Source organism: Haemorhous mexicanus, chromosome 1 (assembly GCF_027477595.1).
Source record: "Haemorhous mexicanus isolate bHaeMex1 chromosome 1, bHaeMex1.pri, whole genome shotgun sequence".
Lineage (NCBI taxonomy): Eukaryota > Metazoa > Chordata > Aves > Passeriformes > Fringillidae > Haemorhous > Haemorhous mexicanus.
Window position 1 is genome coordinate 25,703,398 of NC_082341.1, and position 23,053 is coordinate 25,726,450.

At 38.3% G+C, this 23,053-nt stretch overlaps 1 protein-coding gene and 1 long non-coding RNA gene across 4 annotated transcripts in view; one reads left to right on the plus strand and one right to left on the minus strand.

Moving 5' to 3' along the window:
- The first annotated feature begins 1,680 nt into the window (after positions 1–1,680).
- Positions 1,681–11,300, plus strand: LOC132326021 (uncharacterized). Its single transcript, XR_009486111.1, has 3 exons — positions 1,681–1,899; positions 4,175–4,651; positions 5,560–11,300. It is a non-coding gene; the product is annotated as an uncharacterized LOC132326021 (long non-coding RNA).
- The window catches only part of COL28A1 (collagen type XXVIII alpha 1 chain), a 70,435-nt gene continuing 57,232 nt past the window's right edge, over positions 9,851–23,053 (minus strand). For all 3 annotated transcript variants that reach the window (XM_059843645.1, XM_059843634.1, XM_059843624.1), the window contains 10 exons: positions 22,784–22,852; positions 18,873–18,941; positions 16,792–16,872; positions 16,666–16,701; positions 16,449–16,485; positions 15,595–16,149; positions 14,189–14,376; positions 11,944–12,160; positions 11,347–11,523; positions 9,851–10,697 (listed from right to left, as the gene is read on the minus strand). In XM_059843645.1, the coding sequence (XP_059699628.1) occupies positions 11,354–11,523; positions 11,944–12,160; positions 14,189–14,376; positions 15,595–16,149; positions 16,449–16,485; positions 16,666–16,701; positions 16,792–16,872; positions 18,873–18,941; positions 22,784–22,852 (1,422 nt within the window). In that variant the 3' untranslated portion in view covers positions 9,851–10,697; positions 11,347–11,353. The remainder of the gene's footprint in view (positions 10,698–11,346; positions 11,524–11,943; positions 12,161–14,188; positions 14,377–15,594; positions 16,150–16,448; positions 16,486–16,665; positions 16,702–16,791; positions 16,873–18,872; positions 18,942–22,783; positions 22,853–23,053) is intronic.

A 23,053-nucleotide genomic window follows, 5' to 3' on the forward strand; every position in this document is an offset into this window, starting at 1 on the left:
CTCACATGTTCCCTCCTTTGGAGGTGTGATTTGTCTTTTAAACATTCCCATCTTTTCTCCTTCTTTTTAGTTTCCTTTTTCTGTCGATGGTTGCACCGCCTCATCTGCAAAGTGCTGTTTGAAGAGTACATGGTAGCTATGGGAGCTGAAGGCAGTGTATGATCCCACAGGCAGTAAACTTACTGACTTACAGCAGGTTTTAAAGTCAGCCTAAAGCCAATCACTTCAAAGCAAGAGTTGGAACCAGGTTTTATAATTTAAAAAATGCTTAAAATACTTCTCAGTTTGGTAGGATGGACAGGTGGACTGGCTGGAGATTCCAGCAGCCAGTTGTCCTAAAGAAGTATGAAAAATATTCCTTGGGGAGAGGGAATTATTTGTAGCAATGTTGTCTGGAAAGGAACACAAGCTTTCCAACTGTCTTCTGAGCATTGCTGAAGTCACTATCTTATTTTTCACTTTTGCACAGAGGTGAACAGTCTTAGAAAGAGGACTACATGGCAACAGTTTCAAATTCATAATTGAATAGAGATGGGAGTTTCACAGGAATGTTTGTTACATCAGAAGTTGCTGTGAGCAGCTTATTTATTTCATGTAAACTCTGCTTTACTTGAGTAGGTGTGTAAGTTTGCAATACTGTTCTTCAGTTGTACAACACTAAACTGTGATGGCTGTGAACCCACCACTTGGGCATCTTGAAGTCAAAGAGGCTGGTTTGCTTCTTTGAATTTCTAACCCGGCTTCCAGCAACTCCTCAGCGCCTTCTCATTCCCCTCCCAGGATAAAATTCTAAGTGACTGCAAGGAAAGGAGCTTTGGCAATAGCTTCAGTCACCTAAAGACCCATATCAGCCTTCTCGTGCTGCAGCTTCCCAGTCCCACCCTGTGCTTTCAGTGTTCCCCAACAGAGCTGGATCCTGCATGGTCTCAGGGAGTCAAGGTTTTGACTCTTTCCCCCCCTGTCAAAGAGCTGATAAAAAAGACTTAGGAATTAATGTGCATTAGTACTGTGCACTTTTAAAACCTTGGACTATGATTTTTGTTGGGTTTTTTCTTTCACTGTCCCACGTGAGTTCTTAACTGGGAATCACTCAAATGTTGTGCTATTAAGTGCTGCCTTCCTTCTTCCTGCCCCTGGAGATGGAGAGCATAAGATTTAACATAAATGTTAATTTAGGGCCAAGCGAGTACTTGGCAGAAATCAAAACAAATAGATAGGTCTCTAATTTTTTGAATGCATGTTTTATTTAATCTAGTTACTCTAAATGTGGGAGTACTGTTAAATGTCTGTTGTCTGACTATTTCTCAAGTAGAGAATGTGGCTGTAAACTGGACCCTATATCCTTCCTAGATTTGTAATCCAGATGAGCACTCTGCAGGGATTAATCCTAAATCAAATGAAAATCACACTGGGGGTCTGAAATTTTCCCATCACAGGAGAGTGTTTCACCAGCATTTGACCATTTACCATAGAAAACAGCAGGTTTCACATATTCCACTGTAGGATCTGTTGAAATCATAGCTGAAATATGGTTAATGTTTCAAGGACAGGTAGGGTAATCATGTCTAAACCAAATTTTCAAACATCATTTAGAAAAGCAAACTGCTGTTCAGAAGCTGGCAATGCTTCCCTGGGGACAATGAAGCCTTTGTTCCTATTCCTGACCAATGTTACTCAGGGTTTTTTTTGCAGAGAATAGGCGGTGTCTGTTTACCCAGATTAAAACATCATTTGTCAGTCTAATCAACAGCATCCTGCTTTTAAACTATTTCCCTGCTGGCCAGCTTGAGCTCTGTGCACTTCATCTTTGCCAGCTTCCAAAGATGCATTTCATACATCTTGTTCAGACTCATTCAAGGAAATATTTCCCAAAAGACACTGGACATGTCTTCTTTTTGTGTAAGCTTCATGATGTCTAAAGGCAGAAATTGTCTTATCAAACAGGAGTTGTCTTATCAAATGTAGATCTGAATATGCACAAATTGGTACTGTTCTCGGTGGGAGAGATCTCATGAATCAGCTATATCTTCTTGCTTTAAACTATACAACAGTAGCATTTGAGTCTAATTAGTAATTGTACAACTACTTGTACTTTCTCCAGGAGAATAAATTAGATTCAAAGAGTCTTGATTATTTCATATAAACCTATTGTAATTGCACAAAATTTCCAGTTCTGCCAGTCCCTGTGCTGGCCAGCACTTCTTGTTCAAGAAGTGTCAGCAATACCAACTGAGAAGCAGAGCCTTACAGATGTGTGGTAGCTCTCTGGTTTGATCTGGTCTTTGCAGCAAACAGTTTCAGTGTTGCTGAATTATTTTTTGTTTGTTTCACTTTGTGAGTCAAAGTTGTAGATTTTGCACATATTTTAAAAGCAAAACTTTCAAAAAGATCCATAGGTACTGGTGGTGAGTTGCCACCCTGAACTCAGTCCTTGTGAGTCTCAAAGAACTAGAGGGAGCATGAGTTTCTCTTACATCGAGCATCTAGGAATTTTATTCTTCACTTCAGGGCAAAATGAGGAAATTATTACAAATGTTTAACATTATGAAAAAAAAAAAACCAAACATGAAAGAATGGTTGGAAAAAATTTGCTGTGTCCCATTAGCCACACATATTTGTGGGCTAGATGTCTGGGCCCAGGAGAGACTGAGAAAACTGTTGCAACATATAAATCAACCAAAAACATTAGGAGGTTTCCTATGGCTTTTGCAGTTAAACAAAGGTTAATTACACATGTTCAGCTGGACCAGCTAGTCCTTTGACTTTTAAATATATAACTGTGTATTCAGGAGTATTGTTTCTAAGATGAGCATGAGGAAAGAAAACTCTAGTATGAAGAATGTGCATGTCCTATGCTAGTAATCAGTCAGTAGTGGAGAGACTCTAAAATGACTGAAGAGAGGACAATCCCTTTTGATTTTACTCTTTTGTAATGTGCTTGGATGGCTGAACTCCAAAATGTTTCAGCAAGAGCACCTCATCAAGGGAACACCTTCACAGTAGATTTTCTGCACAGCTTCTGCTTCCTGCTGCCAGTCAGCACATTCTGTATTTAATACCTGCCTGACCTCTCCCCCTGACTGCCCTCGGGGGCTTTGGACTGTTCAAGAGGGCCAGGTTTGAGGATGAGACTCACTTGCCTGGGATATTTGCCTGTGTGCAGGAGTGTAGAAGCTTGACCTGACCTTGTAGTTGACTTTCCTTTGAGAGGGAATCCTGAATAGACTGGATGATTTCTGTGGTCTTTTCCTACCTGAATTTTCCTACAATCCTAAAAATGTCTTGTCAGCTTTGCACATGTTTTGCACCTCCATATCTTCAGCTCCTCCATGTCTTTTCTTGTTGGTCCCTGCTGCTGCTTTGCATTCAGCTCCCTTCTGCAGCCCACAGAGCCCCTGCCTGACCACCAGCAGTGCTGGATCCTGCCCATCTCACCCTTTGAGTCTCCATGTTCTCCCTTTCCTTCCAGAGCAACAGTGGTGTTGTGAAAGTTCTGCTTATCATTCTGAGTAGCACTACACTAAGCATCTCTTTACAGTGCCATATTATAGAAGGGTGGTTAAAATATCTTTTGTGTCTGTGCCATTTCCTTTATGTGGGAAAGGAATTGTTCTGTTGAATTGCCTGACTAACTACAGGGTGAGTTTGCACTCCTTCCAGTGTTGTGTCCTGGTTAATGCACACTGGGGTTTATGGGTCTAAAAGTCCTTTTCTCTGTCTCTGTACAATCACCATGCCTATTGCTTGCTGAACAATGATCCTGGTATTGGCACAGTTCCTTTTTCTGTTACAAAAGCTCCTAATCTCTGAGGAGAGATTAGAAGGAGGTAGCTGCTGTTAAAAATGATGATTATAGGCAACGTGAGAACAGGATCCAAAATGTTTTTAAGTAATAAAGTGGGGCCAGTGCAGCTTGTAGCACCTGTGCATAACTTCAGCCCAGTGCTTACAAATAATTTGCAATTCTTAAAAAGCACATGCATAAAGACCAGGAAGCAAATGCAACAAGGCAGGAAACTTTCTCTTGATGTTTATTCAGCATTGTGCTGATACTTAGCATTTCACTGCTATTTCACATATAAATCTGCTCAGTATTGGAGAAGGAAGCAAACTGGTTAAAGAAAGCACAGTTAAACACAGCCAGCATCCAAAAACTGTATGTTGACACCCACAGGAGGAAATGTCCAAATAAATGGTTGCTATCCTCTGGTACCCAGCTGGCAAGTAGACTGCCTGAGAGGAGGTGGAGATCATGGATTAACAGAATATCCTGAGTTCGCAGGGATCCACAAGGATCAAAGTCCAACTCCTGGTTCTGCACAGGACCAGCCCCAAGAGTCACGCCAAGTGCCCGAGGGCAGTGTCCAAACACTTCCTGAACTCTGTCAGGCCTGGTGCTGTGACACTTTCCTGGGGAGCCTGTTCCAGTGCCCAGCCACTCTGCGGGGGAAGAACCTTTTCCTAATATCCAACCAAAACCTCCCCTGACACAACTTCAGGCTGCTCCCTTGGGTGCTGTCACTGGTCACCACCAGTGGCACTGATCAGAGAAGATCAGTGTCTGCCCCTTCTTTGCACCTCATGAAGAAGCTGGAGACTGAGGAGTGCTTGCAGTGTGACACGAGTGTGGAAAGTCAACATTCACCTGAGGGTAAGAATGACCTGATGCAACTGTTTGAATGAATTTTGTATCACAAATAACTTCCAGATCTGATAATAATGCTGCCCTCTCCCATTGTAGCTTTGTGATTAAGAGGTAGTGCTGGAGTGGGCTCCCGTGACAGAACAAGATGCTACAGAAAAAAGTCTAAGATAAATAAAAGTAAAAATATTTCCCTGTGAAAAATGTACCAATTAAAAAACAAAAAGAGAGGAGTTTAGTGAAATGAAGTTCTGAATGAAGCCTTGTTCTCAGGGCTGTAACATCAGAAAGCTTTGCAGAGAATGGGTGTGCTGGGCCATGGCTGGGGTGGGTTCAGCCTGTGCCCCAGGCTGTATCCAGGAGGGGTCATGCTGGGTGTATCGAGGCACAACCCAAAAGCAGAGTCTGTCCTGTTTCAAACCTCCTGCAGCACTTTGGATACCAGCTCATAAGGGCTCTGGAGCCCTTCACTTTTTATTTATTGACTGATAGAATTTTTTTCTTGATTTGCCAGATTCAGCAGTATTGCAATTATAGATGGAGGGGGTTTCTGCAAGGGGATCCACAATGTGACTGTGGGGTGTGCTGCTCTTTGGCTTTCATACTATGGTACAGTGCATACAAGTCCTTTTTACAGCTGTGTTCCTGCTTAGTGTAAATACCTTGGCCTGCAATGCTCAGAATCTGGTTTGTGGAACATCCTGTTTATACAATGTTCAGGTTAAGCCAGTTTTAAGACAACTTAAGAATTTGCCAAGGAGACCAAGGAGCAGCTACAGTGGCCTGTAGAAAATGAAAGTTGTGAGATGAATGAAGAGGCAATTTAAGCAGCCTCTATTGCTGAGCTGAGCTTTGGAAGTTGTTACTTTGATATTCCTTACTAAAAACCTGTTGATGTCTCACTGTTTGTTTTACAGAGGCATTTTGTTGTTTTCCTCCTGGTGGCACTGCAGGATAACACTGTGGTCCTTGGGGCCCTGTACTGCAGCTGCATCATTTAAGATGCTGGGATATCTTCCTGCTGACACAACAGGTTCTGTTATGCTTGACTTAAGGACCAGCACAACACCCTTAATCCATGATAACCTGTAACTTATTTGGTGGGACCTATGTTGGATGATTTTCTCCTCTTAAAAAGGAAAGAGCTTCAACCAGTTTATGAACTGTAAACAAATCAGACACATCACTGAGAGTGTAAAAAAATCTCAAAAAAGCCTGACATATGACAGCCAAATTCTCAACAAGTCTGCTCAAAGGATGGTTTTCACCCTGACACATTCACTTGTATCCTTTAGAATGTCCAGCAAGTACTGTGACTTTTGATTGAATAGATTGTATGGTTCATAATGGAAAAAGAATGGAAGATTTCTACTTGGAAACATGATTGTTCCCTTCAGGAAGAACATGGTGCTGCCTCCAGCACTGCCCTCATCAGTATACTTTTCAGTTATTACAGATACTGTGTATCTTGGCAGCCTTTGCCTCAAGTCACTTATGATCTGTTCAGTTACACGGTGTGCAAACTAAAAACATCCAGTCATAGTTCTCTGAGGGAGCTTGAAATGAAAATAATAATCTTCAGACCCAGATTTTATATGTGAATGTCATTATGTGTTAATTAATTTGAAAATACTGCCTCTCTGGTCAGCAGAAACATACCTTACCTATTAATTTACAATGTAGTTAAGACTGATAGAAACTATCCTTTGGGGAAACATGATGCACTAGGGAGTTGCCCTGAATGAAGTAAGAAGCAGCTGAAATTACCAATTATGTCATGAATGTAATTCAGAAGAATGACTAGCTATTTGCTTTCCATGGAAACAGCTGTCCCCAGCCTCAATCCCCACACCCATGCCTGTGTGCTCAGCAAGCCCAAGGCACCCCAGGGGCAGCAGGCAGCAACCAGTCCACAAAACCCCTGAAATCTTTCATGCTTTCCAGTGAGCATACCTGAGCATCTCTCTCCCCTGCAGCCCCTCTTTGCAAACCCCTCCTTCTGAAGGCACATCCTGGGGGCCTTTCTGATTTGTTGATCAGTGTTTTGCTGCTCTGGCAGGTTTTTTTTAAGTGTCCTGAAAGCTTTAAATTGCTGAGACAGGAGCACCAGTCGAAATTCCAGCAGCATTTGGGATTAGCTTAGTTATTTTAAAGCTAATCCAAAACTCTTTGGGGGTGTTACTCACGTGTTGAGTTTTTGCTTGCCAGATTTGCTCTTGTCAAAGCACTTATTGACCACTCTTTCTATAACAAGAAATGGTTTCTTTGTGCCCCAGGGTTAACAGTGCCAGATGTTGGTGATTCTTTTTGCCAAACCAATAAAATGCAAAAAATCTCCCTTCTCCCTCCCTGTCCACATATAGGGAGGTTACAGCTGCTAAAAGCAGGGATTGTGGGACAATGGGCTCTCCTTCTTTTGTCTTACAAATTGCTCTAAAATAGGTCTTACATAAATTAGAATGCCTAAATAGAAAATCTTTATGGATTATGTTTCAGGGCATTTGGCTGAATTTCTACATATTCCTGGTTAGGAAAAAGAGTCACACTTCAGTAGTATTTGGTTAAAAATTTGAGATTCACTTATCCCTAAAGCTTAGAACTGATTTTGTCCCATGAAAAGATATAATAACTCTCCTGGAAGTAAAGACCCTTATATTTAAGGCAGTCTCAAGCAAACAAATCTAGTGGCTAAATATAATTTATAATTCATATTTTGTTGTCTATCTACCAAGTATGGTAGCTGAGATGTCTGCTTACATTTGCCTGTGGAATTTCAAAACCTTGACCTGCTGCAGATTGGCTTCAGCAGCACCTGGAAGGGTTCTACAACTGGGAAGGTAAAATGTCAGCCTAGAGAGACAAAAAATTATTCTAAAGAATGATTGATAAGAAGCTGCAGGAGGAATAGCAGTAATGTCTAAGATCTCAGTGCTGAACATATAGTTTCTGATGTGTCAGCAGAAAAATTGCTCCACTTGCTGGTAGAGCTGGGGTGTCCCAGGCCACACACCTGCCCATGAATGCTTTAGCCCTTTCACTGAGGGGTGGAGGAGGAAGAGGAGTTATTTGTTTTGTTAATAAAAAAGAATCATCAGGTTACCTAAGAGAACCTGTTTGTAACTCTGTGCTGTGATGCCCTTGCAAGCTTTGGGAAGGGTGTTCTGTATGTACAAATGGTATCAGAAGAGTTCAGGAAGCAACCAAGGAAGTGTGGGAATGTGGACCAAATCTATTCTGTCCATAAAATGTTTCTTTCCAAATGGGGACATTGGTCTCAGCCATGCTATCAATAGCATATTTTTAAATTCACCTTTTTCTTCTTCTTTATTTTTCTTTTTCTTTCCATTTTTCCTTCTATGGAATGTCTTTGATGGCAACTTCCAAATGAGGAAACACATCAATCAGTTTTCCAAGAATGTTCAGAAGTGCAGTGCAGGAAATGTTGCATATCTTCAGTCAATTTAGGGAAACAGAGAGGAAATTTTAAGATGTAAAAGAAACAGAGGAGTGTAGACAGCAGGATGGCCAATGCAGAGGCAGTGTTATTAATGTCTGAGTGAGTCCTTGGGACAGACAGTGAGTGAACTGGGTTAAGGCAAAAGATTAATTCTGTTTGATAGTTGTGAACAAGAGAGTGGTAGAGCTTCTCAAAATGAAAAGCTGCTGCTGTTCTATGCTGAGCAAATGAAACACTATTTTCCTGGTAATTTTCTGAGTCTTTATCTGAACTCTTAGAATCAAGGATGTCAGAAAAAGAATTTATCTTATAATGATCAGTTCTATAGAAAATTCTGTAATTCACTACTCTTAGCTTTTATGATTTATAGCATTTGGCCTGGTCTAGCAGAAGATTTAAGGATTTAAGGGTTAAACTACTCTAGCTTTTAAAATTTGCCCATGACAAAACTAAAGGGCTTGTTTGCCTGTGAAAACTGTAATTCTCTCAGCAATAATCTTGTATGATTTTACACTGGTCGGGAAAAAAACAGTAGATGTTTGGCAAGCAGGGCCCTCTCCTGGTTTATTGCCCCATGACATCCTCGGGAAGGCAGAGCTGGGTGAGGAGACACGGGAACCAGTGCTGTCAGTCACTGCTGATGCAGATTTAGAGAAGAGTCCTTTCAGGAGGGACTTACGTGCTTTTCCATGGTCTGCTAAATATCAGAGCATACAATGAGAGTTTGCAGTCTGGAGCTACATAGAAAGACCTGAACAGAAATGCATGTTCATTTCAGGATAATCTGATTGGAACAGCATACAACTTTCAAAACAACTTTATAGCCTTCACTTTTCCCTCTTTGCTACAAAAGGTTTAGTCAACTCTACATGAAAGTGGAAAATAAAGCAGTGCTCTTTTGTATAACACTGGTTTAACTGCATTAAAACAAGTCCTTGTATGCACGTTAAAGAGTAACTGCTTGTTTTACACCCTTGTTAAGTAACAAATGATGTCACTATTTGTACTTAATAAAGCTTGTTGGCTTTACCAGAAAGGTTTTCAATAAACTTTATAGAAGTTTCAATAAACTTTATGGGTTTACTGCAAACCCATAACCTATATCTTCATATTTATTCCCAAACTCATTATCCCCAGTGTTTCTTAGACAGATGTATCTCTTTGTCTGGAGATCTGGAGCTGAACACACAGCTAATTCCATCCTTGAAGCTACTGCCCAAGCATGCAAGATTAGAACAGTTTTGAAAGATCTTGCAGATTCCTAATCTCTCGTGCAATTCCAGTGGGCTTTGCTGCTGTGAGTTTCGTGGTGCAGCAAAATGTAAAATGCTCCTGGTAGGATTAAGGGGATCTTCATAGTATGCATAGTACAAGGTAATATCTTTCAGTTTTACTGTTCCATGTTACACAGAAATTATTTGTGCCCTCAGAGGTTTTTTGAATGATCATCATGTTATTATGAGTATATTATCATTATTTAAGTTCTGTTTTCTGGGGCTGCTCTTAGTTATTTTAATTAAAGGCCAGATTTTTGGGAAAAAAAATTAAAAACTTTAAACTCTACTTCAAGCACAGCTTTCCACAGAATTAGGTTTGCATCCTATTTGCTGCAAACAAGTTCATTTTGCAAAGTACATCCTGTCATTTATTTACAAATTGTGAAAGTAAGTGTTTGAACATATCAAGAATTGTCCATACTGCCTGTGTAGATTCTGTTCTTTAGTTTACAAAGAAATAATGATGCTTGACTCTTTATCAAGTATTACTTCCCAATTTAATCACATTTGTCATTTTCAGATTTAACAATGCGCTCATATGGGGTTATGGCTAAAAGTAGAAAGGATATTAGTAAACATTAATACATATCTTTCAGTGCTTTTCCCTTTTTTAGTTTAGTGGCATATATTAGAGTATTAGAGTGAAATAACTCTTTTTTTTTAACCCAGAGGCCCTGAGAAATTGAAATGTACTGAACAGCCTAAAGGACATGAAGAACCCAGTTTTTAACGTAACTCTAAATGAAAGTCCAACCTTTATAATTGAAACTATTATATTGATGTTAATCCAAGTGTGCTTTAATAATGGGAAAAACCCCTCTCTAGTTACCCATAGCTGTGGTACTTACATTCCAAAGAAGAGCTCTAATCAATGGAAATCTTTATTTATGCCTCTAAATGCTGTATTAAGAGTGCTAATTTCAGGAACTACTTAGTGTTGTTTAAATCTAGAGCATATTTTATTCTTCCATGAGACTAAGAGACCTTGGTCATTAAAAACCAAGTGTAAACACTTTTGATATTTTAATCCTAAAAATAGAATCTCATTATTCCCATTTGCAGTAGTATCAAGTTACTGTAAATTCAGAGGGAAAAGGTACCTCCCTGTGTGTGTGTACGTGTGACTTCAAGTTATTGCTATGGTGTTGCAGTTAACATATATTATGCAGGAATCTGGTTAATGTGCAGACAATAGTGGGGAAGGCAATAAAGCACAGCAGTAATAATTTCAAGCTAACACATTATTTTGGATTCTTCTCAGTCAGTTCTTCCTCAGCACCCATGAACTTCCAGCTTCAAGAGTTCCCAACAGAAGTAATTTCTAGAATAAATAAGAAATTGTTTAATTTTCCTGAAAAGTTTTGAAAAACACGCTCTGAAGCTCAATAAAATTTTCCTATACTTAAAGTTGAAATAGAGTATTTAATGCAAGTTATTTGGGATGAGTTATATGGCTTTTGTGAAGGCAGTTATGCACTACTGATAAGAAACCTCTCTGAAGGCCATGCCTTTCTCACTAAGCACACATATCAAAGATAGCCAGTAGAGTCTGACAGGATTTCCAAAATGTAAGGTCCCTCCCCAAAGGAAAGTCATAGATTTGAGAGGGACAGCCTTGTAAGTTGTGAAAAGAATTCAACAGAAAAAAACGGGATAAAGGGTCAGTGGAGAGATGTCACTGAAAGATGGATGCTACAATCTGTCCTACTCAAGATAAGTGATTAAGAGAAGGGAGTAAATAGGGAGGTGACAAAGTTGGAGTTGGTGACAATATTGTGTTCCTCTAAAGTAGTTAAGTACCACAGTAAAGTAGTAAAGAAAAGGAGTGACTGCAAAAAATTGCAGAAGGACTTGTGATATTGACTGCACAGGCTATGTGTTGAAAAGGAAAACTGAGTTTTGATTACTATAAAACAAAACATAAGCAGGAAAAGAGGTGATTGAGGGAGGACCAGAAGGAGACAACTTACTTATTCATCAATCAACACAGGTTTCTCGACATTCTTTTTCTGTTTCAAATCTATTGTTGCTACCATTACAACCTCCATACCAGAACTGGCCACAAGAATTGCCATCCTTGTCATAATACCATTTCACCTCATAGTTCCAACAGTCTCCTGGTTTCAAAGGTTCCAAGCACCTTGGATCTGAAAGTGCATCAGTAAAAGTTAGCTTGGATTCTGGGAATAAGTTATGTTATCTTAGAAGTGCCTCCTGCAGTAAGAAAAGCAACCCTTTTGTTTTCTTTCTTGTGCCTGGCTGAATTCCACTTCCATTAATGACTTACCTGAACAGGCCTAAAAAATAAAGGATTAGTTGGAAGCAAGACTGCCTAAATCCTGATGCAAGAATCAAGCTGCTAAATACCTAAGCATGCAGTTGGTACACATGGCTATCATCTGAGTCCAAAAATCTGTCTCTGACTGTGATGTCTGTAGACAGAGCACCCAGAAATACAAAAAGTAATAAAATCTAAATTATAATGGAAGAGGGAGTGGGGTTTGCTTATCTTTTTTTTTTGGTACAGACTTGCTACCCAGAACCTGCAGAGAGTATTTGTTACTCACTTTTTTGGGTTCTTGCTAGCTCTGCTTGCCATGCAGCTGGCCGGTGATCTTCAGTAGCAGTTCCACCAATGAAAGGATTGACAACTGGACTCAGGGGTCTGGTTTCAGATATGTTATAAACTGGGGGAAGTATTGATTCTCTGCGAGCAGAGGGGGTCACACTGTGGTCCTGAGCAGATGGCAGAGGTTCAGTGTATGTGGATTGTGATGGAGTGTGCTGCAAAAGGAGTCAAAATCTTAAAATTCTGTCTGGGCATAGATGCTACGACCAAAAAAGAAAAAGATAGAATTATGCAGGAAACTTTTGCTAAGCAATGTGTGAAAAAACACTATTAAAAAGAGATTGGTTACTGTGATTATTTAGTATGGAGCCATAATTTTCTGACCATGAGAACATAATGAAAAGGAAAAGTAATGCCTCTGATTTAGCCACTATGTTGAATTCATTCAATTTAAGCTAAATTCCAGTCACTACTTAGTCTGCAATACAAATAAAACAAAAAATGGGAGGAATTTTTGGGTAAGTCACTGCTGCTTAACATCTAGTACACTCATTGGGCATGATCTGACATCTTCAATCTGTCCTATTTCTGGTTAACAGCCAGTTGCTAATCACTAGAATTTCAGAATTTGCCTTGATAGAAGTGTTAAGCAGTCAATCCTGCTCTTCAAATTGAAACTATTATCTAAAGATTTGCCTAATATTTTAGTATATTCAAGCAGATTTGCAAGGTCCCTAGTACAGTATAGTACAAACAACTGCCTTAATCAGATATTAATTACCTACTGAGAGCAGAAAGGAATTTGATACTATTCAATATTTTCCCATTTACAGACCACCACTGACAAAGTCAATTTAAGAAAACTCTTCAGGGTTTTGAAACTCAGTCTAGGTGGAATGTAAAGATGCAGACAATTCATCCAGTCCTTTGAATTTTTCATTTCTTCTCTAGGTCTGCAAAAAGACTGTGTTTATTTATGATAGTAATTCAACAGTTTGAAGATTTATCCATAACAACAGCCAGCCAGAACCAAGTGTGTGAGCATCTAATCCTATCTGATATATCTATAAACCTACTTAAGAATCCTGAATCTTATCACATGTTTTATAAAATCAGCATCTATCTAGGTTTACATTTATTTTTCTTAATAAAACAGAATGTCAAAACTGACCCTCAGTGTCTCACAGATCTGTCTAGATGTATTGTAAGCCCAAAACCTAAATTAATCACACTTACCAAAGGAGCTGTTATTCTTGGAAATTAACTTAGATTTTGAAAGTGAATTATTTAATTATGAATGATATTATATAAACAAGGATTAATACTGGATAATCCATTGGCTCCTCCACAGTAATCAGTAATATTTAATTATCTGTAATCTGTATTCAATTAATATTTGAATACCAGTATCATGGTCTGTTATATCCATTCCATGCAGCTACAGAGGTTTGTACATAACATATTTCAACCAGTTTATCCATCTGGTTATAAGGGCAAGCAAAGCTCCTTCTGCAAAACTCCAAGTTTTTATTGACTATTTTAGGTAAAGCAATAAAAATGCCCTAAAGAGTTGACAAATATCCTAATCTGATGCTCCAACAGTGGCTGAAAAACACTGGACACCTAATAAGGGAGCTAAGGTGATCCACACCTACAGAAAATATCATCTATAGCATGAAAGCTCTCCCTGCCCTATCTGTCTGTGCAGCAGCACCGTTTTGGAGGGAAGAACATCAATGCAGGTCAGGAGAAATTTAAAGCTGGAGAACAAAGAGTAACAAATAAGGACTCCTAGAAGTACAGCCCAATGTGGAAAATGAAAGAACATCAAAAGCTTAATAACTTGGAAATATGTCTGGGAACAACCTGGAAAGTGTGACCAAGACAAGAAGGATTGTAGTAACTAATTTAATCAGCTTGCATATAAATAATTGCACCTGCCACTATAGAAATGTAAGAGTTTTAATTCACTTCTAAGATGAGTAAAACCTACAAAAAAACGTGAGGACTCAGAGCATTTATTGCTAAGAGGCAGCATTGCCCTATTTCTTTTGTAAACATTTGTTTTCAACAAATAAGTTCACTCCAACTTGAAAAGTTTTTTTCAAACACTTTGGTCTAGTCAAATGACATGTTATTTGCATATTAAAAAATGAATGGTGAAATAAAGATGGCAAAATATTAGAATTCAAATAAAGACACATATTTAAAAAACATTTGACAACTGTTACTAGTTTACTCACTGGGTTATTAGATGCTTCTGTAGGAAGTATATCAATCTGTGAAGTGGTCGTTTTAGGTAACAGGCTATTAGCATCTTTCCTGGCAATTTCAGATTCCAGACTTGGAGAAGGAGATAAAAGATTGTAATTTCTGGTGTACACTGCAGAGTCGTTCTCACAGATTTTTGTGATCAGTTTATTTTCAAGAACTGAAAAGATTAATGAAACAATGACATTTTTAAAGGGTAGTGAAAAGAAGTCACAATGATTCAGAACAAGCTTTTAGTGCAGTATTAGCCCTAAAGTTTTAATTACAGGGACTTGAGAAAGACCATCTTCTGTAGTTATGTCAAAATGCAAATGATAAATTTAATAAAGTATCACAGTCTCTGAATTATTTCATTTTAGTGCCATGTTGTTCTTTTAAGAAAAAACATATTAAAGTATCAAGTCCGTCTAGGAAGTAAAAGTCATAGCAGAAAAGATAATAACAGCCAAAAAAATGAGGGTGAAGGAAAGGAAGTGTTTACATATAAGAAAGAAAAAGAAAAACTGGGCAACAGTTTTCTACTTATTTGTAAAACCAAAAAAGCACCAGGGACTGGGAATATTTTTATGTTCAATGCTGGAGTCTGAGTCAAAGTCTTAAATTTAATCCCAGTGGGAACCAGACCTTAGGTTGGTTTTTTCTAAATGCCTTCAATCCAGACTTAACTTCATTCACAAACTCAGTGTAGCAAAATAAATTTATGCTCAGGAAAAGTATAGGCTGGTCTACAGTTAGTCTAGATCAATGAACCTTTTTTTTTTATGGGTCATTATAGATTTTCTTTGGATTTTCTTATGATTTCACCCACAGCCACAGATATTTTTCATGCCACTTACATTGAAATATACCATGTCTATCATATCCCATTCCCTTCATTTTTGGTTTCACCATTTTTCCCCTGAAACTAGGGTGAAAGCACAGGTTTCCCTATGGCTTTCAGGGGAAAAAAAAAAAAAAAAAGAGAAAAAAGAAAGAGTCCTTGCAAGAGAAAGTGGAGGGATTCCAAGACTCACAGTACCCAAAAAAGAGAGAGAGTTTGAGATGTTATGTCTAAGTGGAAGGAAACCTGCATCTCTCTGGGATGAAATTATGGCCATGCACAAAAGGACTGTGAAGCAAGGCTGATGCAATCTCTCACAGAAGAGGAGTACCCCAAAGAAGACCTGGGCTTAGAAAACTGATGTTCATTGTGGTTTATTGCCTCTGCAAGAGGTAAAAAATTTGGCAAAGGCTTCATTTGGCCAAAGATGATGCGAAACAAGAGCGAGCTTTATCCAAAAGAGAAATAAAAGCTGCCACTCAGCAGGCTGCCTTGCCTGGCTATGGGAGAGGCCAAACATGCTTTCCACTTTCCTCTTACTGAAATAGTTCCCTTTACCTGAAAGCGTTACGAAGTCATTTATCTGGTAAACATGTTCTTCATCAGGGTCAGTTGCAATGAGCTGCATTTCTTTCAGGAAGTCATCAAAATGAGGATCAGTCCTTTGTACAATCCCAATGACAAATATCTCAATATTTGCAGCATGGGCCTCTCTTACTATGGTGTCCAGCCGTACTTTATCCCGATTGTCCGCCTGTCCATCCGTTATGACAACAGCCACCTTCCTTACGGCCGGGCGGGCTGCCTGGAATAAGCGAATGGCTTGTTGGATGGCAGAAGCTGTGTATGTGCCTTCTCCTAAGTAGGGCATCTTGTCAACAGCTGATTTCAGCTGCTCTTTGCTCGTGAATTCCTTCAGAGAAGACACCAGGTCCACTCTGTGGCTGAAGTTAATAATGCCGATGCGGGTTGTAGCGTGGTTGGCCGAAACCTTGTCAATGAATGTTTTCATAAAGGTTTTGATAATATTGAAGTTTTCTGGTCCAACACTTTCTGAGCTGTCAATGACGAATACTAGTTCCAGTGGGGTCGTTTTACATTTGATACCACAACCTGGAAGAATAACCATTTCAGACATTTTATGAGAGACCACCTTTAAAAAAATGAATTGACTCACACATCAGATTTAGTCAGTTAAAACTCAGTTAATGAATTAATTTCTAGCTACTGGTACTGATCACAGAAACAGAACTGGACCAAATTACTTCAGGTATAGTTCTGGCAACATAGCAAGCATTGTTTCCATATAATGGTATCCTGACACACAAACACGCAGAGGAAAAATCCATTCAGTCAATATAAATTCACTGTGTTTTATCAGAACTACTTTTTTTCCATACTGGAATGCTTACCACATATTTCATGGATAAGTCTGATAACATCTTCTCTCTGAAAAAGAGTATTCATTTGTTGTGTGTTCCAGTGTTAAGAATGCTGAAATATTTATTTATTTACAAAAATGCAGGCAGTGCAATATCTCATAAACAGCCTTGTGTAAGATCACATAACCATTAAATAATTTTCCCAGATAAACTGCTTTTGCTTCAAATGATTTATTCGCCTACTTACCGAAAGACCAGGTTCACCTTTTCTTCCCCCAGATCCCTAGAAATGTGTAGAGGGAGATACTTAACAAAAGCCAAATTTGCCTAGTTTCTACTCTGTAAATTTAAGTAACATGAAAATGTGTTTTACCTTTGGTCCTGGAGGTCCTGGGTCTCCAATCTCTCCTTTGGCACCTTTGCTCCCTGTATCACCTTTATCTCCATAGTCTCCCTGATTGAAAACAACCGTATTAAATACAGTCAGAGCTCCAGTTTTGTTGATTGTCAGAGCTGGAAGTAAGGTTCAATGAGCTTTAAAGATAAATTTTCTGGCTCTTTTGGTTGTTTTTTAAGTAATAATTTCTGCTGTATGTATTATAAGGAGAATATCTGAAAGGCAGGCTCTCAGAGAGAGCAAAATCGGCAGTAGAAGCATCTTTAAGAAATTTCTGTGAAAAATTACTTAGTTCTGGAGGGGGAGTAAAGACATCTGTATGCAAATTGGAAGAATATATAATGTTTGCTGTTCTTTGGTTTTCTTGAACTCTGAAACAATGTTTATACTGGACTTATGCGAATTTATACTTCAGGAGAAATAACTGCCTCAGATCAGCCACTGTATTGAAATTCACACCAGCTCTGCATGAAAGCCAAATGGAAAACCTGTGAGCTTTCAAAGGACAAAAAGAGGCATGCTTGGACTGTTAAATCCATTGGAAAATACAATGTTTCACATTTAGAAGCAAATTTGCAATTTTTCCCTCAACCGACTAAAACTTTTGACTTCCAAAAAGTGAGTGGGCTCTACATTATGAGACAATTTTCACATAATGCAGGAATGAAACATAGTCAATAAGATTCAGGTTCTAAATTAGACATTTCTTTCAAGAAGAAGATTGTGTAGGACAGGTTTTTAACTTCTCTCTGGAAATTACTAACCAGCTTACAATTCACTTGAAATGTTAAATGAATTTATGAATTTATCTAGATTACTGTCCATTTTGATATTACTCCTCATCATTGCCCAGCAAATGGAATCACACAGGTAACTCCTGTGTTATAGCCTTCACTGATGATTGTTACCAGCTTTAAAGAACCTTTTTGACTTTATCAGTCTGATTCTGATCCTATTCAAACTGGTGTAAATCTGAAAATTGTAAATAGCTTTTCCACAGCATTAAGAAACCCAGTTTCAACTAAGTAAGGTCTTGGAAGAGAGTTCTTATTCTATTTCACAAAATCATAATGTCCAGCAAAGGATTTTACTTTCCATTACCTGTCCGTGAATTGAATCTAACATCACCAAAGTTAATGTCAGCATTAATAATAAGAAAAAAGCAAATATGATTTGCTGGCTGTGATGGTGTTGCTACTTCCTTACACTTAAATACACTAAAACCTGATCTTTTTGGTACATATACAAAATTCCTGCTGAACTAAACCATTTCTTATCATGTGTGTCAAGTCTGCTATATTAATAGCAAACAAAAAAGTGAGTATTTGGAGAGATTTACATTGGGTCACAAGGATTAGTCAATATACAAGATGAATATTACAAGTAGTGAAAATATTCCAGTTATTATTATTATTATTATTATTATTATTATTATTATTATTATTATTATTATTATTATTATTATTATTATTATATTGTGGCATTTGGAATGTGAGTGAAAATAGAACTAGGAGTCAGGAATTTGAATCTGTGTGAAAGAGCTTGATATTCACATAAAAACTCCCAAGCCGTTAGATGTGAATAGGTAAGTGTAGGAAATTCTCACAATTTTTATTACAACCAGGAAGTTATTCAGTAAGGAAAGATTCAAGCTTGGGCTTCAATCATTGATGAAAAAAACAAGTCAAGTAAAGCAAAGCCCTTAAATGATGTCAATCATAAAGCAATTCCTTTTTTTGTCAGAGCCTGGCAAATAAAAGGACATTTTGTAATACCTGAAAAATATGAAAAATAAATGAATACATAATTTTAATAACTTAGAATTATTCTTCTGCTAATGGGGATGACCTCATTCCAGATCCTACTTTATAATCTGATCCTTAACGACCATTAGGATTTTCACAGACTTCAAAGCTGACAAGTAGTGGGTACTTACCATACTAGCTCCAAAAGGTAATGTCTTTGTCTTCTGTATCTCTTCAAAGACTCATCACACTAAATAACCAATAAAGGAAGAAAAACCCCTTCTCTTTCCTTACTGCAAATCTAGGATTTACCTTTTGTCCAGGAAGGCCAGTTCCTACTGATCCCTTTGGTCCAGGAAAACCTTTACTTCCTTTTTCTCCCTGAACAAAATATGAAACTTTTGTTTAACTGAAAATTAATGTAAAATCTCCGCTGTTTCTATTCACTTTTACACATTTGCACTATGCGATGAAGCACACAATTTTCAAGACAAAAGTGGTCTTAGGTTGGAGAAATAAGCAATTGGCTATTATTCAGAACATGCAATGAGAATCTTATAAAGTATATAATGAAGAATTTATTCCTGATTAATTAAATGAAAATTGAAAGAGATGAAAGACTAAAGTAACTTTTCAGAGGCTCAGATAGTTATTCATCCTGTCCAGACTCAGTCAAATGCAGTCCAAACCAAAGTTCCTCTAGAAATACACATTCATGACCTCTCCAGAGCAGACTCTTTTTTCTGATCTTAAGTAAATAAGAAGACATCTCTACTCTTCAGAGTGTGGAAAGCAGAACACCTTTCTGCTGATAATTCAAAAGACAGTTTCTGTCCAGCTCAAAACTACAAAGCTCAAAATTGTTTATAGGGATCGCTACTCATACCCTGCTGCATGTACTTAGACTTAAAAAGCAAGTCCATGTGAGCCCACAACGTTATAAAACACAGGTGTTAAATATACACAGAAAATTCTTCATAGCTTCTGGCTTCCAGAAACTTTCTTGCTTTATTTGATAGGGTAACACAAATATTTTTTACAGATCAACTGCTGTATGCATTTTAAACACAGCTAGAAGTGATTATATTTCCTGGTACATAAATGCTTCACCAAAATTCACATTACATACGTAATTCACATAAGAGCAGTGCCTGATGAAGATACCAAAACCAGTTCCAGAGAATGTCAATGAGATCAGGAGCAGTTACCACATGTACTAAACCTAACAATGATCTTTTTGCTATAATCTTTTTTTAATGCCTGCATTGGTGCTAACAAATGCATCTAAAGGGGTCATATTGCTCATAATGGACAGAGAAATACAAAAGTATTTCCAAGTTTATCCAGCCTTCGCCTAAGGTAGACCAGTGCAGCAGCACGGATCACTGACTATTCCTACTGTGCTGGATAGGGGTTTATGGATTTCTGCAGGCAAAGAAACAGCTGCACACTGCACACCTAAGCCAACCTTCTCTTCCTTGTACTGAGGGCTCATGGCTGCCCTGAGCTGGGAATTCACCAGGAGTTAGGTAATGAGATGCAGCTCCTTGAAGACAAAGTGTACAGCAAGTCATGTTCATGGATGGTTTTCTCTGTTCAGATTCCACATGTGACGGAGATCCTGCTGGGATGACAGCTCCTGCTTGCACTGGAGCACTGCTTTCAGTCTTGCCCTGTCAGTATCTCTTGGTCCACTTGCCCCAGCCTGGGGATTTAAATTCTCAGCTTGCCACCTGGGAAGCTGAGAATTTAAATACCTATCCCTGACCTGCTAACCAGTAGCCTCTTGCCTTTGTAAGCAGAACTTCCTCTCTCCCCAGTTTCTTACAGCAGCAGCCGTTCAGACAGTATTAGGTAGATGCTAGAGACTGAAAAACAGTGGGTGTATCAAATTCCATAGCTGATCCACTAAGAGGAATTCCCATAAATAGGAAATACTCCTAAGGTGATGGGATGCACAAAGCAATTTATTTTGCAGTGTTATAGGAGCTCACAGTGGCTATTAAATCTAATTTCCTTTAAGTCACTTTTTAGCAGGGTTGTGCTTCTTGGCGCCCTCATTTAGGTATTAATGCAAATGGCTTTTAAACCCAGTGAAACAGTGTGCCAGTTTGTTTCAAGCCTTGCTGTTCAGCACTGGGACAGTCTCTCCTTTCCACTTGGGTCATCACACAGCTTCCTGGTTAACTCCTCTGCAGGTCTGCAGAGCACATACATATGAACCAAAATGAGGGTATGCTGTGTATTCCAGTGGTCCTTCACTAGTAATAAATGTCAGACCCAACAAAATGGTAGATTTCTTGCTGCCATTTGTTACTGCCCATTTGACATTGTTATGATGGTGTTCAGGCAATGAAAACTGAATGGGACCTACTGTTCTAAGTAAATTCATACCCATACAGCTGACATTTCTCACAAGCACACATGTGAGTTTCATCCTTTAAAACATCAACCGCAGAACCAAATCCTCCTTCCTTTACTTGTGCAACAAGTATCAATCAACATTAGAAGGGTTTATCATAGATTCTATAACTTAGTAAAACCCAAGAAGTGTGCTCTATTAATTTAAAAATATTTATGGCTTTGACAGTTTAATTCATGTACATAATAAATTCAAACCTGACCACCAGTATTACCAAAATGAACTGACTGCAGATCTGAGAATGTCTAGACTGTGGTTTTGAAAGGGAACCAAGCATAAAAAAAAATAAATCTGTGAATATAGCTGTCAACATAAAGTAACTTGAAAACCAAGTCATTTTTGGCATTCCATTCTTACCATATGCAGACCAAGATCTCTCTCTTTATATACAAAAATACTTGGAGTGATATTGGTAGCTAAAGTGCAGGAGTAGCGTAACTTTAATCTGATGAAGAGTGGCCAAAAAGAATGAAGTTTGATATGTGAAGAAATAGAAGGACAAAATAGACAGACAAAAGTCAACAAGCATTAGTGTGTGGAGGAAACTGGCACTACCAGAGCAAGACAGATGCAAATGTTGCTCAGAAATAAGCTGTTCCTAAGAATTATATAAAAATAATTGTAGTTTTTAAAAGCAATTGTTAAGAAAATAGAAATAGCAAGACCGATCATACCTACACAAGCCATGGAATACTACAAAAACAACAGTAGCTGAGTTTGATCCACCATATCATTACAGTTCTGTTTTCAAACCCAAAGACATTTCATTAACAGGACACATTACTTTCCAATATCCCTAAATTTCACAGCCTTTTGTTAGAAACATGCCTTTGTTTGATGGTGGGTCAGTGAACTGGCAAGTCATGAACAAAATAAATTCTGAAGGAATCTGTGCTTTTCTGGTAAAGCTTGTATGAAATAATTCCACAATGGCCCAAAGAAAGACTGTCCTCTGAATCATTTTGCACACAACATACATTTTCATCAATTTGTTTGTTTGTTTCAGAATGTCACTGTTTCCCAATGAAGACCTGTTTGCCAGTGAATTCTCTGATGTTTTAAGTATCTACAGCCAAAATCACAGTATGAAGAGGCATCTTTTCTAACCAAACTAGAATAGTGCCCCTTTTACTGAATCACTGGTGGTTGACCACTTAGAGTTGGAGACCTGAGCACAATACTCTTAATCCAGGGAAATATTCAATCATACACTCAATTTTAAGCACATCGATTTAAGGAAAATTGGAGAAACTTGGGTTGTTCTCCACTGGAGCCTCCAGTTTTAATAAATTTTTCCATGCATATATGACAAGGAAATTTAACTACTGAATGCTCAGAATATGTTTGTGTTTCTCCTTTCAAGGAGACAACTCGTGGCTGGAACTGTGTGACTAAAAACCCAATCAGGAGTATGTGGGTGACTACCTAATTTCATTTCTATTCCTACATGTGTTTAACTTTCTTTGCCACAGCAGGTCTCTGTTACTGCCTTTCACAAGTGCAACCCAGAGAAAACTATGGATCTAAGTAAATCAATAAGATGCGACAGAGATAAGCCTGTTGTCTCCAGGTTAAATATATTTTTAATTACAAGAACAATAGGAGAGCAATTGGATGCAAACAATACTGAAAATCCAGCAAATAAAGTAAGCATTGCATATCTTATGAATACTAAAATTAAGTGTAAAATTAATATTTCCAGGAATTCAAATTTGGTGGCAAAGATGGAAAGAAGATAATGAATCTCTTTATCAAACAGTTTGAGAAGAAACCGAACAGATAACACATTAACCTGGATTACCTTGTCTCCTTGTATGCTGATGCCAGGGGGGCCAGGGGGACCAGGCAAGCCTTTACGTCCCATAATACCCTATAACAGTCAGCCAAAAAAAGCAAAAAAAGAATGATTGGGAGGTAAACTCCTGGTAACACTAAGGAAATAATCCCAAAGTCACTGCAAGCAAAAGAAGTAAAACCAGGTCAAAGATTCTAGGTCTGATTCTTCTTTGGTTTATGATTTCTCACTGTGGGTCTTCGTAATTATCCTTGGAAAATTCTCAGGAAAGCAAAG